The 16,025-nt window shown below is 55.2% G+C and overlaps 1 protein-coding gene across 5 annotated transcripts; it reads left to right on the top strand.

The window, feature by feature from the left end:
* The first annotated feature begins 2,640 nt into the window (after nucleotides 1-2,640).
* TLCD5 (TLC domain containing 5) lies at nucleotides 2,641-12,475 on the top strand. 5 transcript variants are annotated; one of them, XM_075604119.1, is made up of 3 exons: nucleotides 2,641-2,727; nucleotides 9,835-10,057; nucleotides 10,434-12,475. In XM_075604119.1, the coding sequence occupies exons 2-3, from the start codon at nucleotides 9,859-9,861 to the stop codon at nucleotides 10,970-10,972; spliced, it is 738 nt and encodes a 245-aa protein (XP_075460234.1). In that variant the 5' UTR covers nucleotides 2,641-2,727; nucleotides 9,835-9,858; the 3' UTR covers nucleotides 10,973-12,475. The 5 variants fall into 5 exon arrangements, with proteins under 5 accessions (XP_075460234.1, XP_075460238.1, XP_075460236.1 ...); XM_075604121.1 differs by having other exon boundaries at nucleotides 2,714-2,731; XM_075604120.1 differs by lacking the exon at nucleotides 2,641-2,727 and adding an exon at nucleotides 9,601-9,756.
* The last annotated feature ends 3,550 nt before the right edge of the window (nucleotides 12,476-16,025 follow it).

The following is a 16,025-nucleotide window of genomic DNA, read 5'->3' as shown; positions in this document are numbered from 1 at the left end:
ATAATGCTCCAATTAAGGGGAGGAATGAATGAGAAACAAACACATGGGCTGATCTGGCTGTTCAATATAAATGAACAGTTAGACCCCAGCTAGAAGCTTCATACACAAAATCACTCCGCTGGAACTAGACTAGGCAGGCTGTAGAGTACTGAGATAACACTCAAAGAAAAATGAAAGTACTCACACTTAGCAATGAAGTCCTGTAATCAGCATGCTACTGCACCATAGATTCTGGAAGGCTGTGTCCTGGAGGGGACGTGCAGTGTGCAGCTTGTGGAGTATGAGGAAAAAGAACACGGCGGTGGCTGGATCACGATATAAGTAAAACATGATTTCTTTATTTGGATCTTGCAATCAATGTTCACAAAGGGCAGGGAGCCCGAAACGCGTCAGAGTAGCTCTCGCAGCGCTATGTGAACATTGTTTGCAAGATCCAAATAAATAAATCATTTTTTACTTATATCGGGATCCAGCCACCGCCATGTTCTTTTTCCTCATACTCCACAAGCTGTGCACTGCCTGCACGTCCCCTCCAGGACACAGCCTTCCGTACTACCAACGTTCCTGGCGCCCAATAATTATACCACCTCGCTATCTCATCGCCAGCCTCCTGAATGTCAGCACCCCGTCACGGTAACCCATGCGGACTAGCCATATGCGCCCTACACCGATGTAACTTCCCTAGGAAGCCGGGCAGAGAGGGTTACAGAAGACATTGTGACCTTCCTGTATGTTCTTCCTAGTATGATGTCATTATGTCTCCTTCCTCTGGTATATTTTCTAATCCTTGCTATTATAATTGACCCTACCCCAGTGTAATCTTGTATCCTTTCTGTGGTAGGTTCTTCCCATGATAGAACCTTGTGTCCTTCCGATTGCCACAAGGTGTCCAACCCTTAACTGCAAACATCTACCAATCGCCCAACCTTGACGTATCCTTCTCATGATGTAACCGTGTGTTCGTGCTCTGGGGCAATCATATCCCTGACACGTACTTTACATGATGTCATCACATGTACTCAGTGGCAGATTCCCCATTTGGCCCGGGTGTAGGGTGGCAAAAATGTCCGCCCCATATACTTTTGCCGCGCTCTTGGGCCTGATGGGAAGTCATTTTATCTATTGTGGCCGCCTCCTCACCTGCCGCTCTCCTCCTCCTTCTAACATCACCGTCGCTGCGCCAAATGACGTTGCGTTACCATGGCGACGTGACGCCGTGAGACATCGATGATGCCACGGTTCAGAAGGAGGCGGTGGCAGGTAAGGAGGCGGTCGCGGCAGCAATGCCTAGGGGTGATGGATTTGCTTGTGCTTGCTGTGAGATAATCACTTTGTCTCGTGACATGATGTAATCGCGTCCTGCCGGCGCGGTTGCCACCTTCTATTGAAGGCTAATCCGGAGATACATTTTATTCACATTTATCATCTTTATATATTTATTTCTCTTACCAGCGTCTCAAGACCTCCTCCCCTGCAAATCCCGTCAACATGGCTGCGCGACACCACAAGGCGCCGTGCTGTCATGACAACTGGACCATAAGTGGCGTCACATGGCAGCAAGTTTCCAAGACAACGGGGGGCCACCGTGACGCCACATAATGTACCGTCTCGTCATGGCAACTGGTATCACGCGACACCGCTGTCACGTTGCATCTCGTCATGACAACTGGCGTCACGCGGCACCGCTACGTCACGTAGTGTCTCGTTGTCATGGCAACTGGCGTCACGCGACACCACTACGTCACGTAGTGTCTCATTGTCATGGCAACTGGCATCACGCAGCACCGGTACGTCACGTTGCGTCTCGTCATGGCAACTGGCATCACGCAGCACCGGTACGTCACGTTGCGCCTCGTCATGGCAACTGGCGTCACGCGACACCGCTACGACACGTTGCGTCTCGTTGTCATGGCAACTGGTGTCACGCGACACTGCTACGTCACATTGTCTCGTTGTCATGGCAACTGGCATCACGCGACACCACTACGTCACGTAGTGTCTCATTGTCATGGCAACTGGCATCACGCAGCACCGGTACGTCACGTTGCGTCTCGTCATGGCAACTGGCATCACGCAGCACCGGTACGTCACGTTGCGTCTCGTCATGGCAACTGGCGTCACGCGACACCGCTACGACACGTTGCGTCTCGTTGTCATGGCAACTGGCGTCACGCGACACCGCTACTTCACGTTGCGTCTCGTCATGGCAATTGTTGTCACGCAGCAGCGCTGTCACGTAGTGTCTAGTTGTCAGGGCAACGCGGCGCCATTTGACGTCACGCCGCCATATTGACGGGATTTGCCGGAGGATGACGTCAATATGTAATCTTACTATGAGGTAATCTAATACCCTTATCCCATCAGCTATTTTATCTGTGATGTCATAAGGTAGCATTCCTATGATGTCACCGTGGGTCTCCCTGAGCCAGGCAGCTCCCGCCGGACCCGTAACGTTATGACGTGTCCCCCTTATGATGTTATAATGTGTATATTGCGCGGGACCTCTCACGTGTCACGTGCTGCCAGCGATGACGTCAGAGCACGGGAGAGGCGGTTTAAAGGGGTTGGTTCGAATCGGCCAATGGCGGCGCCGGTTTGAGCGAGACGTCACGGGGTGGGCGGGGCCGACGCGGTGCGCCAATCACAGCGCCTCTCGCGAGGAGGCGCGAGCTGTCAGGCTGACTTCCGGCAACAGGAGGAAGCGGCTCCGGAGGGGGGAGCGAGAGGGTGGGTGAGCACGGGGGTAACAGGGGAGGAGAGTGAGAGGGGAAGCACGAGGTGTAACGGGGGGGGAGAGGGAGCACGGGGGTAACGGGGAGGAGTGAGGGAGGGAGCACGGGGGGGAATGAGAGGGGTAACGGGGGGAGGAGTGAGAGAGGGAGCACGGGGGGGAGTGAGAGAGGGAGCACGGGGGGAGTGAGAGAGGGAGCACGGGGGGGAGTGAGAGAGGGAGCACGGGGGGGAGTGAGAGAGGGAGCACGGGGGGGAGTGAGAGAGGGAGCACGGGGGGGGAGTGAGAGAGGGAGCACGGGGGGGAGTGAGAGAGGGAGCACGGGGGTAACGGGGGAGGGAGTGAGAGAGGGAGCACAGGGGTAACGGGGGAGGGAGTGAGAGGGGAAGCACGAGGTGTAACGGGGGGGAGAGGGAGCACGGGGGTAACGGGGAGGAGTGAGGGAGGGAGCACGGGGGGGAATGAGAGGGGTAACGGGGGGAGGAGTGAGAGGGAGCACGGGGGGGGAGTGAGAGAGGGAGCACGGGGGGGAGTGAGAGAGGGAGCACGGGGGGGAGTGAGAGAGGGAGCACGGGGGGGAGTGAGAGAGGGAGCACGGGGGGGGAGTGAGAGAGGGAGCACGGGGGGGAGTGAGAGAGGGAGCACGGGGGGAGTGAGAGAGGGAGCACGGGGGGGAGTGAGAGAGGGAGCACGGGGGGGACGGAGGAGTAAGAGGGAGCACGGGGGTAATGGGGGAGGAGTGAGACAGGGAGCATGGGGGTAACGGGGGAGGGAGTGAGAGAGGGAGCACAGGGGTAATGGGGGGAGTGAGAGAGGGAGCACGGGGGGGGGTGAGAGAGGGAGCACGGGGGGGGGGGAGTGAGAGAGGGGAGCACGGGGGTAACGGGGGAGGAGTAAGAGGGAGCACGGGGGTAACGGGAGGAGTAAGAGGGAGCACAGGGGTAACGGGAGGAGTAAGAGGGAGCACGAGGGTAATGGGGGAGGAGTGAGATAGGGAGCACGGGGGGTAACAGTGGAGGATTGAGAGAGGGAGCAAGGAGGTAACGGGGAGGAGTGAGACAGGGAGCACGGGGTAACGGGGGAGGAGTGAGACAGGGAGCACGGGGTAACGGGGGGAGTGAGAGGAAGAACGGGGGTGAGTGAGACAGGGAGCACGGGGGTAACGGGGGGAGTGAGAGGAAGAACGGGGGTGAGTGAGACAGGGAGCACGGGGGTAACGGGGGGAGTGAGAGGAAGAACGGGGGTGAGTGAGACAGGGAGCACGGGGGTAACGGGGGGAGTGAGAGGAAGAACGGGGGTGAGTGAGACAGGGAGCACGGGGGTAACGGGGGGAGTGAGAGGAAGCACGGGGGTAACGGGGGGAGTGAGAGGAAGAACGGGGGTGAGTGAGACAGGGAGCACGGGGTAACGGGGGGAGTGAGAGGGAGAATGGGGGTGAGTGAGAGAGGGAGCACAGGGGTAACGGGGGAGTGAGAGGGAGCACGGGGGTAACGGGGGGGAGTGAGAGAGGGAGCACGGGGGTAACGGGGGGGAGTGAGAGAGGGAGCACGGGGGGAGTGAGAGAGGGAGCACTGGGGAAAAGGGGGGGAGTGAGACAGGGAGCACGGGGTAACGGGGGGAGTGAGAGGAAGAACGGGGGTGAGTGAGACAGGGAGCACGGGGGTAACGGGGGGAGTGAGAGGAAGAACGGGGGGTGAGTGAGACAGGGAGCACGGGGGTAACGGGGGGAGTGAGAGAAGAACGGGGGTGAGTGAGACAGGGAGCACGGGGGTAACGGGGGAGGAGTGAGACAGGGAGCACGGGGTAACGGGGGGAGTGAGAGGAAGAACGGGGGTGAGTGAGACAGGGAGCACGGGGGTAACGGGGGGAGTGAGAGGAAGAACGGGGGTGAGTGAGACAGGGAGCACGGGGGTAATGGGGGGAGTGAGAGGGAGAACGGGGGTGAGTGAGAGAGGGAGCACAGGGGTAACGGGGGGAGTGAGAGGGAGCACGGGGGTAACGGGGGGGGAGTGAGAGAGGGAGCACGGGGGTAACGGGGGGAGTGAGAGAGGGAGCACGGGGGAAAAGGGGGGGAGTGAGAGAGGGAGCACGGGTAACGGGGGGAAGTGAGAGAGGGAGCACGGGGGTAACGGGGGGAGTGAGAGAGGGGGTAACGGGGGGGAGTGAGAGAGGGAGCACGAGGGAAAAGGGGGGGAGTGAGAGAGGGAGCACGGGGTAACGGGGGGGAGTGAGAGAGGGAGCACGGGGGTAACGGGGGGGGAGTGAGAGAGGGAGCACGGGGGTAACGGGGGGAGTGAGAGAGGGAGCATGAGGGTAACGGGGAGAGGGAGCACGGGGGGAGTACGGAGGTAACGGGGGGAGCACGGAGGTAACGGGAGGAGCACGGAGGTAACGGGGGGAGTAAGTAGGAGTGAGTGGGAGAGGGGTGGGGGAGAGAGGGGTGGGGGAGTGAGTGGGAGAGGGGTAACGGGGGGAGGAGTGAGAGAGGGAGCGCGGGGGTAACGGGAGGAGTGAGGGAGGGAGCACGGAGGGAGTGAGGGAGGGAGCACTGGGGGGGAGTGAGAGGGAGCACGGGGGTAACGGGGGGAGTGAGGGAGGGAGCACTGGGGGGAAGTGAGAGAGGGAGCACGGGGGTAACGGGGGAAGTGAGAGAGGGAGCACAGGGGTAACGGGGGGGAGTGAGAGAGGGAGCACGGGGGTAACGGGGGGAGTGAGAGAGGGAGCACGGGGGTAACAGAGGGGGAGTGAGAGAGGGAGCACGGGGGTAACAGGGGAGGGAGCGAGAGGGAGCACAGGGGTAACGGGGGGAGTGAGAGAGGGAGCACAGGGGTAACGGGGGGAGTGAGAGGGAGCACGGGGGCGTGAGAGGGAGCACGGGGGTAACGGGGGAGGAGTAAGAGGGAGCACGGGGGTAACGGGGGAGGAGTAAGAGGTAACGGGGAGGAGTAAGAGGGAGCACGGGGGTAACGGGGGAGGAGTAAGAGGGAGCACGGGGGTAATGGGGGAGGAGTAAGACAGGGAGCACGGGGGTGAGTGTGAGATGGAGCACGGGGGTAACGGGGGAGGAGTGAGACAGGGAGCACGGGGGTAACGGGGGAGGAGTGAGACAGGGAGCACGGGGTAACGGGGGAGGAGTGAGACAGGGAGCACGGGGGTAACGGGGGAGGAGTGAGACAGGGAGCACGGGGTAACGGGGGGTGAGTGTGAGAGGGAGCACGGGGGTAACGGGGGAGGAGTGAGACAGGGAGCACGGGGGTAACAGGGGAGGAGTGAGACAGGGAGCACGGGGTAACGGGGGAGGAGTGAGACATTGAGCACGGGGTAACGGGGGAGGAGTGAGACAGGGAGCACGGGGGTAACGGGGGAGGAGTGAGACAGGGAGCACGGGGGTAACGGGGGGAGTGAGAGGGAGCACGGGGTAACGGGGGGGGAATGAGAGGGAGCACGGGGGTAACGGGGGGGAGTGAGAGAGGGAGCACGGGGGTAACGGGGGGGAGTGAGAGAGGGAGTACGGGGGGGAGTGAGAGAGGGAGCACAGGGGTAACGGGGGGAGTGAGAGAGGGAGCACGAGGGTAACGGGGAGAGGGAGCACGGGGGTAACGAGGGGGAGTACGGAGGTAACGGGGGGAGAACGGAGGTAACGGGGGGAGTACGGAGGTAACGGGTAGAGCACGGAGGTAACGGGGGGAGCACGGAGGTAACGGGGGAGTGAGTGGGAGAGGGGTGGGGGAGAGGGGTGGGGGAGTGGGTGGGGGAGAGGGGTGGGGGAGTGGGTGGGGGAGAGGGGTGGGGGAGTGAGTGGGGGAGAGGGGTGGGGGAGAGGGGTGGGGGAGTGAGTGGGGGAGAGGGGTGGGGGAGAGGGGTGGGGGAGTGAGTGGGGGAGAGGGGTGGGGGAGAGGGGTGGGGGAGTGAGTCGGGGAGAGGGGTGGGGGAGAGGGGTGGGGGAGTGAGTGGGGGAGAGGGGTGGGGGAGGGAGTGGGGGAGAGGGGTGGGGGAGTGAGTGGGGGAGAGGGGTGGGGGAGTGAGTGGGGGAGAGGGGTGGGGGAGGGAGTGGGAGGGAGAGGGGTGGGGGAGAGGGGTGGGGGAGGGAGTGGGAGGGAGGGGTGGGGGAGAGGGGTGGGGGAGTGAGTGGGAGAGAGGGGTGGGGGAGTGAGTGGGAGAGAGGGGTGGGGGAGTGAGTGGGAGAGGGGTGGGGGAGTGAGTGGGAGAGAGGGGTGTGGGAGAGAGGGGTGGGGGAGTGAGTGGGAGAGAGGGGTGGGGGAGTGGGAGGGAGGGGTTGGGGAGAGAGTGGTGGGGGAGAGAGTGGTGGGGGAGAGAGTGGTGGGGGAGAGAGTGGTGGGGAAGTGAGTGGGAGAGAGTGGTGGGGAAGTGAGTGGGAGAGAGGGGTGGGGGAGTGAGTGGGAGAGAGGGGTGGGAGAGAGGGGTGGGGGAATGAGTGGGGGAGAGGGGTGGGGGAGTGAGTGGGAGAGAGGGGTGGGGGAGTGAGTGGGAGAGAGGGGTGGGGGAGTGAGTGGGAGGGAGGGGTGGGGGAGAGAGTGGTGGGGGAGAGAGTGGTGGGGAAGTGAGTGGGAGAGAGGGGTGGGGGAGTGAGTGGGAGAGAGGGGTGGGGGAGTGGGTGGGGGAGTGAGGTGGGAGAGAGGGGTGGGGGAGTGAGGTGGGAGAGAGGGGTGGGGGAGTGAGTGGGAGAGAGGGGTGGGGGAGTGAGGTGGGAGAGAGGGGTGGGGGAGTGAGGTGGGAGAGAGGGGTGGGGGAGTGAGGTGGGAGAGAGGGGTGGGGGAGTGAGGTGGGAGAGAGGGGTGGGGGAGTGGGAGAGAGGGGTGGGAGAGAGGGGTGGGGGAGTGAGTGGGAGAGAGGGGTGGGGGAGTGAGTGGGAGAGAGGGGTGGGGAGTGAGGTGGGAGAGGGGTGGGGAGTGGGGTGGGGAGTGAGGTGGGAGAGGGGTGGGGAGTGAGGTGGGGGAGTGAGTGGGAGAGGGGTGGGGGAGTGAGTGGGAGAGAGGGGTGGGGGAGGAGTGGGGGAGAGGGGTGGGGGAGTGAGTGGGGGAGAGGGGTGGGGGAGTGAGTGGGGGAGAGGGGTGGGGGAGGGAGTGGGAGGGAGTGGTGGGGAGAGGGGTGGGGGAGTGAGTGGGGGAGAGGGGTGGGGGAGTGAGTGGGAGAGAGGGGTGGGGGAGTGAGTGGGAGAGAGGGGTGGGGGAGTGGGAGGGAGGGGTTGGGGAGAGAGTGGTGGGGGAGAGAGTGGTGGGGGAGAGAGTGGTGGGGAAGTGAGTGGGAGAGAGTGGTGGGGAAGTGAGTGGGAGAGAGGGGTGGGGGAGTGAGTGGGAGAGAGGGGTGGGTGAGAGGGGTGGGGGAATGAGTGGGGGAGAGGGGTGGGGGAGTGAGTGGGAGAGAGGGGTGGGGGAGTGAGTGGGAGAGAGGGGGTGGGGGAGTGAGTGGGAGGAGGGGTGGGGGGAGAGAGTGGGGGGGAGAGAGTGGTGGGGAAGTGAGTGGGAGAGAGGGGTGGGGGAGTGAGTGGGAGAGAGGGGTGGGGGGTGTGAGGTGGGAGTGAGGGGTGGGGGAGTGAGGTGGGAGGAGTGGGGTGGGGGGGAGTGAGGTGGGAGAGGGGTGGGGGAGTGGGAGAGAGGGGTGGGGGAGTGAGTGGGAGAGAGGGGTGGGGGAGTGAGTGGGAGAGAGGGGTGGGGAGTGAGGTGGGAGAGGAGTGGGGTGGGGAGTGAGGTGGGAGAGGGGTGGGGAGTGAGGTGGGAGAGGGGTGGGGGTGAGGTGGGAGAGAGGGGTGGGGGAGTGAGTGGGAGAGGGGTGGGAGAGAGGGGTGGGGGAGTGAGTGGGAGAGAGGGGTGGGGGAGTGAGTGGGAGAGGGGTGGGGGAGGAGTGGGAGAGGGGTGGGGGAGTGAGTGGGAGAGAGGGGTGGGGGAGTGAGTGGGAGAGAGGGGTGGGAGAGAGGGGTGGGAGAGAGGGGTGGGGGAGAGGGGTGGGAGAGAGGGGTGGGGGAGTGAGGTGGGAGAGAGGGGTGGGGGAGTGAGTGGGAGACGGGTGGGGTGGGGGAGTGAGTGGGAGACGGGTGGGGTGGGGGAGTGAGTGGGAGAGAGGGGTTGGGGAGTGAGGGGGGAGAGAGAGGGGGGAGGAGTGGGAGAGAGAGGGGGGGAAGGAGTGGGAGGGGGGAGAGAGGGGGGAAGGAGTGAGAGGGTGGGGGGGAAGGAGTGAGAGGGTGGGGGGGAAGGAGTGAGAGGGTGGGGGGAAGGGGAGGGTGGGAGAGAGGGGTGGGGCAGTGAGGTGGAAGAGAGGGGGGGAGGAGTGGGAGGGAGGGGGGAAGGAGTGGGAGGGAGGGGGGGAAGGAGTGGGAGGGAGCGGGGGAGAGGGGGGGAGGAGTGAGCGGGGGGGAAGGCGTGAGAGGGGGGGAAGGAGTGAGCGGGGGAGAGGGGGGGAAGGAGTGAGCGGGGGAGGGGGGGAAGGAGTGAGCGGGGGAGGGGGGGAAGGAGTGAGCGGGAGAGGGGGGGAAGGAGTGAGCGGGAGAGGGGGAAGGAGTGAGCGGGAGAGGGGGAAGGAGTGAGCGGGAGAGGGGGAAGGAGTGAGAGGGGGGGAAGGAGTGAGCGGGGGAGAGGGGGGGAAGGAGTGAGCGGGAGAGAGGGAAGGGGGGAGAGGGGGAGAAGGAGTGAGCGGGAGAGGGAAGGGGGGAGCGGGAGAGAGGGAAGGGGGGAGAGGGAAGCGGGAGAGAGAGAAGGGGGAAGCAGGAGAGAGGGAAGGGGGGAGCGGGAGAGAGGGAAGGGGGGGAGGGAGTGGGGGGGGAGTAGGAGGGGGGAAGGAGTGGGGGGGGGAGAGAGGGGGAAGGAGTGGGAGGGAGAGAGGGGGGAAGGAGTGAGTGAGGTGGGAGAGGGAAGGAGTGAGTGAGTGGGAGAGATGGAAGGAGTGGGAGAAAGGGAAGGAGTGAGTGGGTGGGAGAGAGGGAATAGAACAAATGAGCCTGTGAGAGAAGAGAAAGTGATGGGCGAGACAGGTGACATAAACACGAGAGAGAGATTCTGAGACTGATCCAGGTGAGAGAGAATAACACAGAGACTGGCAGATTAGAGACCGTCTCAGTACAGAGTAAAATCACATTCACGCCCTCCCAGGGCCTGCTTCTGTCTTTCAGCAACATGTCCCCCTCCCCGCTCTTGCTGGTGACCTGCAGCCTCGCTGCCTGGCTCGCGCTCTATCTCTCGCTCTGCCAGCTGAATAAGAGCCACAGTTACGAGTGGAACTGCCGATTAGTCACCTTGATTCACGGTGTCCTTATCATATCTCTCTCCGCATATGTGGGATTCATTGATGGTCCGTGGCCCTTCACACATCCAGGTGTGTTCTGATTACCGTCTTCATATTAAGGAGATATTTACACCTCGTGTCCCCATCAGTCATTAAGCACAATGTAACCCCTTCACTGCCAGATACGCGTTTTGCATTTCTATGTAGGTTAGTTATTTTTATTTTTTAGTCTGACGTTGTTGCCTGAGGAACAAGGGGATACCATAAGTTGCCCGAGGACACCAGGAGAGCTGCCAATAGGAATTCATACTGGTTTCCCCAGCAGTGTTCTTATCACTAAGCTACATCTTCAAACTTTACAGCTTTAATACGTGTTGCTAAATTGGAATGTACCCATCAGGCATTGCGACGTTCAGATATAATGTGTACATACATAATTGTGCTGTATCATTTATTCCCTTTGCAGGGTCTCCAAATACTCCTCTTCAAGTGCAGGTGCTGTGTCTCACGCTTGGCTATTTCTTCTTCGACCTGTGCTGGTGTGTGTATTTTCAAACTGAGAAAGCCCTGATGCTGACACATCACATCCTCAGCATCCTCGGGATCATCATGGCTTTGACCCTGGGTGAATCTGCCACTGAGGTTAACGCCGTACTATTTGGCAGTGAGATTACAAACCCTTTGCTCCAAACCCGCTGGTTCCTGCGGGCGATGGGCCACTACGACACTTTGAAAGGAGAAGCTGTGGATTTCTTGTTTGTGGCCCTGTTCACTGTTGTACGGATTGGTGTGGGGGCCTGGCTTCTTTACTGTGAACTCCTCTCACCGAGGCCATATTGGTTTGTGAAGGTGGGAGGAGTAGCTATGTATGCAGTGTCCTGGTGTTTTATGGTCAGTATCTGGCGTTTTGCTTGGAGAAGAAGCAGCAAGAAGTACCAAGTTTGGAAGAGTCAAAAAAATGGGGACTGCCACCTAAATATGAACGGACATCTCAAGTCACGATGAGGTTGGACTGGCGGAAGCATTGAGCAATTTATAGGGGAGATTAGCATAAGCTTAGACGTCTCCGTAACACGTGCAGATGGAGTAGTATGGAATATAGAAGTATTCTAAAGCGGGGATAAGCGGCTTTAGGTGAAGCAGATTAGCACTATTAAAAGTCGGGTCAGAGGCTGATCAAGCGCTAAACACAGAACCTCCAGTTGTTATTTTAGTTATCTATTTATATTTATTTCAATATGTCTTTCAGACGTCAGTAATGTCATCGTGTTACCTACAGTAACAGGATATGGAAGGTCTGAACTAAATACGTTTAACACAAGTAGCCATAGATGTCTGAAGATTAAAGCTCTGCATAGATAGAGCAGTGACATGCTGCTAAATACCTTCCTTTTTTTTTTTTAGCAGAGATACTCTGGTATTAAGAACTCTCATGGTGGACTAATAAAAGGTACTACTGCCTGCTGTTACAAGAAATTACTACTGAGAATTTTGACATGAGCTGCCAAACAGCTTGAAATTATTGTAACAGTGTTGGGTCTTTTCAGTCAGGACTAATTAAAGGTGCAGTCCCACTTAGAACTGCAGTTGAAATTGAAAGAGCCCTCAGCAACATATATATTTTTTTACGGTTGTGCTCTGTTTTTGTTAAGCTTAGACACCCAGTTTTAGGGAACGGTTGTCATTCAGGCCCTGGAAGCAGAACTGCAAAAAGCACACTAACCATATATTTAATGAACTATACAACCATTGTTAATGACAACGGTCAAAAGGTGCTCAAACCTAACTCAGGATAATAAGCAGCAGTCATTCCAAGGGTGCGGTGATGAGGAATCCCATGGAAACTGCTTTGTTGAAAATCACAATGGTTCCCGCTGAAAAATGTGTCTTGGCGTCAGTATTTCAAGGTGTCAAAATGAAGTATATGAATAAGGTGGGAAAGGGAAAAGCAGGTCCGCTTTGTAAACCTTTAATTTCTAGATTAAGTGGCTGTGCACCTTGAAAATACAGATTGGATTTTTATGGGGCTAATGTTTGCAAGCATAGGATACGGCTGTAAAATGAACACACTCACTCACCTTACTTGGGACAGATTAAAATATTGTACAGAGGGTTATCAGAGCTTTAGTCTGAGTACTTGATTTGTTCATGCAGCTCTTGTTTCAGTGAAAATGATAAGACCAGCGGGCACAGCAGAATGAAGAAATATGTTCAGTTATTGTCACAACCCTGATTTATAAGTGAAAAGCCTGATCTCTTTGAAAACCATGAAGATAAGTGAATGTGTAAGCAAATCTGTCATGTGGCAATGATAAATGGCATGCCTGTTACAGTATCAAAGTGGGGGTTATTCATTAAACTGCAGTCAATACATTTCTGCGTCGTAGAGCCCTGATCAGCACTATCGCAGCTGAATAAATAACCCCGAATGTATGGTCTCAGCGGCAGGGCGGACACAAACAATTTGAATAATTTGTAAGGTTTTCAGAATAAATGTATTTTCCTAGATTTAAGATTTCTGGTTTCCAATCACTCATCGATGATCTTGCGTTATGAATTCGCAGAATCCTCCTGCTGCGGCACAACTTGGCCTTAATGCAAGGCAAAGCATGTCAAGAATTGCACCAGATCTCACAGAAATCACCGAAATCTAAAACGCCCGGATTATACCCATGAGCTTTCTGCATGTATTTATGTACATTATTTATCACTAGATGGTCGAAGCCCAGCTTCGCACGAGCTGCAGTCATTACAGGTGCTGATAATTATTCTCTCCCCCCCCCCTTTCTCTCTCTCTGTCCCTTTGTCCCCCCACCTCCCTGCTCCCTAAAAGATATGGGGCAATATTTACTAAACTGTGTTAAGTCATAAGACACCTTAAAAAAGGAGTCTCATGCCACCATAAAGGTCCTTATTACTAAGCGGTGCTATTCCATAAGACACCTGACTCATTCCAACCAGCACCAGAAGCATCAATGGCCCGAGGTCTTATAGTTTAGCACTTCTTAGTAAATCTAGCCCACCATGTGCAGCATTGTCACAGCTGTGTGATCTTTGCTTTACGACTAATCCCAGTGCAATTTGTGTCTTGTATTATTAATGAAAGCAGACCTGAATCCCTGAGCGCTGGGAATAGGCTGGTGTTTGAACCTGTCCATCCGCCCTTCATGCAGAACAAAGGGTCTCAAACCTGCCGCACACAAGATTGTGACGTCAATGGTTACCACCTTGCAGAAGTGTCTCTTCCAATTACGGAGAAACAAGAAACCTTGCTTCAAACTCGGCGCTCTTCGCTTCTGGCTGCGGCCAAAGTGAAGCGAAGCGAGCGCTCGTGCTTAGCGCGATCAGACTGATTATTCTGAAGGCTCTTGTCCAGGGTGCGCACGTGCCCGTGAGCTTGCTGCTTGCTGAGACAGTCTAATTTGATTATGCTGCTTGCTGATGCGTCACAAGAGTGGTTCGCCCAATGCCGAACCAGCTACATAACGTCATGGCCACGCCCCCCGCCTCCCGGGCGCAACTAACAGGACACAAATCGCCGGAGCAAAATCAGCGCCGAGCTTTGCTTGGAAGATTTGTGGCAGTCAGTTGCGCACTCAGAGGGGTGTGTCAGGGGGCGTGGCCATGACGTCACGGAGCTGGTTCGCCTTCATTGGGCAAACCGCTCACGTGACGCGGCAAATCAAATTGATTTGTCTCGCCAAGCAGCTGAGCGCGTGCGCTTCAGGCACGTGCACGCGCACGCTGGACAAACACATTATAGCAACGTGATAGCATGTGCTGTGACCAGCTCCTCTTTACTTTCCCGGGAAACTCATTTGGCGGTAATTGAACCATTTATTGTTATATTTTTACCAGGGCAACCTGTTAGTTTTATGTGGGTGGATGGCAGTGGCCATTTTTAAATCCCCAGGGAGGAAACATTGTATAAAAGATTCCTCTCTAGGGAGCAGCTACAGAATTTAAAGTGGTTGACACCATTATATGTAATTAATACTGGCTTAAATGAGGCCAGCATTCTATTCAAATGCAACACATATGGACATAGGATATAGTGACCATATCACAAACAATTTAGTTGTCAGTACAAGAATGTCAAATATGTATTGAAACTCAAGGCTAATAGTATGTTTTTTTAAAGTTGGATCAGACTGCATGTGAAATGCCAATCTTGCCGAATACATATCTACATTGTGTTTTTCGCAACATAACAAAACCATTTATATTAAAATAGGCACACAAAAAAAAGTAGCTTTTGTTTTAAAATAATGAACACTTTCCTTTGCATATAAAAATGAAAAGTTTTTCAGGCCCCCAACCGTACAAATGTCCCATTCTTATAATACAAAGTAAGATATTTATAGAAAAGGAAAAATGGTGTGTGCTCCCATTACCCATATATTGCACACCAAAAACATACTGTACTAGCTGAGAGACCCGGCGTAAGTTGCAGTAGGAATGGGTGAGCGTATTCAGGGATCACACGGATCATGTGGGTTAAATAACAATAAGTGTAGCCGCCAGCTTTACTAGTTGCAACTCTTCAACAAAGAGAACGATCAATCATTTTAATTCTAGACCTTACCTTCACTGCCGACTTCCATCAAACTCATACAGTATTCCTCGTATTTCTTTCCCGGTGTATTTTATTTCTGCGGCAGAGTTCCTTTGGCCTTTTTTAATTTATGACTGCTGTTCTCTGTGCATGCAGGTAGCAGTAATTCATATTTCTGTAGTCATTCTTGCAGCCTCGGCACGTAACTCACAATAACGGCTCAGTTTAGCCATGCAATTTCCGATTTTCACTTGTATGTATTGCTGTGCCCACATCTCTTCCATTTGCATTAATGTTAGGTGAGATTTATGTTTACAGATCGTTTGGGTGTCTGTTTTGTATCTGTTTAGACACTCAATATTTCCTTGCACATAACACAATTTGGAGCGTATTGTATAAATCCCCGCAGCCAGCCTACAATGTAATATTCAACGCCTTCGCATCTGCGTTGAATGCAAAATTGTTTATTGAGATTCATACAGTTGATGCAAGATTCTTAGACGAACACAATAAGTAACTGCTAACACCTGGCTGTTTATTTCATGCAGAAAACAGACATTGCAAGAAACATAAATATAGATGCATTCACATATTAAGTGTCACACAATTTCTCAACTACTATTGCCTCATATAACCACTCTTTTGTAACTTCTATTACCCGATATAACCTCTCCCTATAACTCCTATTACCCCATATAACCTCTCCCTATAACTACTATTACCCCATATAAACTCTCCCTATAACTTCTATTACCCCATATAACCTCTCATAACTCCTCCTATTACCCCATATAACCCCTCCATATAACTCCAATTACCCCGTATAACCGCTCCCTATAGCCCCTCCTATTACCCCATATAACTCCTCCCTATAACTCCTCCTATTGTTACAAATAACCGCTCCATATAATCACTCACTATTACTCCTATTGCCTGATATTACCGCTCCATATAACTCCTATTACCCCATATAACCGCTCCCTATAACTTCTCCTATGTCTCCATAGAAATGCACTTCCCACATGGCTTGGCGACACAAAAATGTGCTAAAGTATCTCAATATATTCCTGCTAATAGACACAATATAAATGAAACATTTAGAACAATTTTAATTAGAAAACACTCATTTTTTCCTAGATTGATCTACATCCAACTAACGAATATGAACTTTCCTGCTCTCTGGAGACCCGGATCCCCTTACACTTCCATATAATGCTTTATAGTACCAACGATTTCATGTCATTATCTGCCTGCGTGGGGAAGAAGCCTTTTCATTACATACTCTTTGCAGCTGTTGCTGTGGGAAAAAAACGTGGGATATATATATATATATTATTTACTATGCAGCTTGAGAGGTTTGTTTTTTTTATTCCCTTAAGTGGCACAATAAATTACAGCAAATCAATAATATCTGCCCAGTGCAGCCTCAAGTGGGTGACTACATCCATTAACTTCTTGGGTGCCTGTAGAGTATGTCTCTTCAATTTGTTGCATGCCCTTCTG

This window comes from Ascaphus truei, chromosome 6 (assembly GCF_040206685.1).
Source record: "Ascaphus truei isolate aAscTru1 chromosome 6, aAscTru1.hap1, whole genome shotgun sequence".
Taxonomy (NCBI): Eukaryota; Metazoa; Chordata; class Amphibia; order Anura; family Ascaphidae; genus Ascaphus; species Ascaphus truei.
Note: the sequence above shows the minus strand (reverse complement) of the source record. Positions and strands in the feature narration are given on the sequence as shown.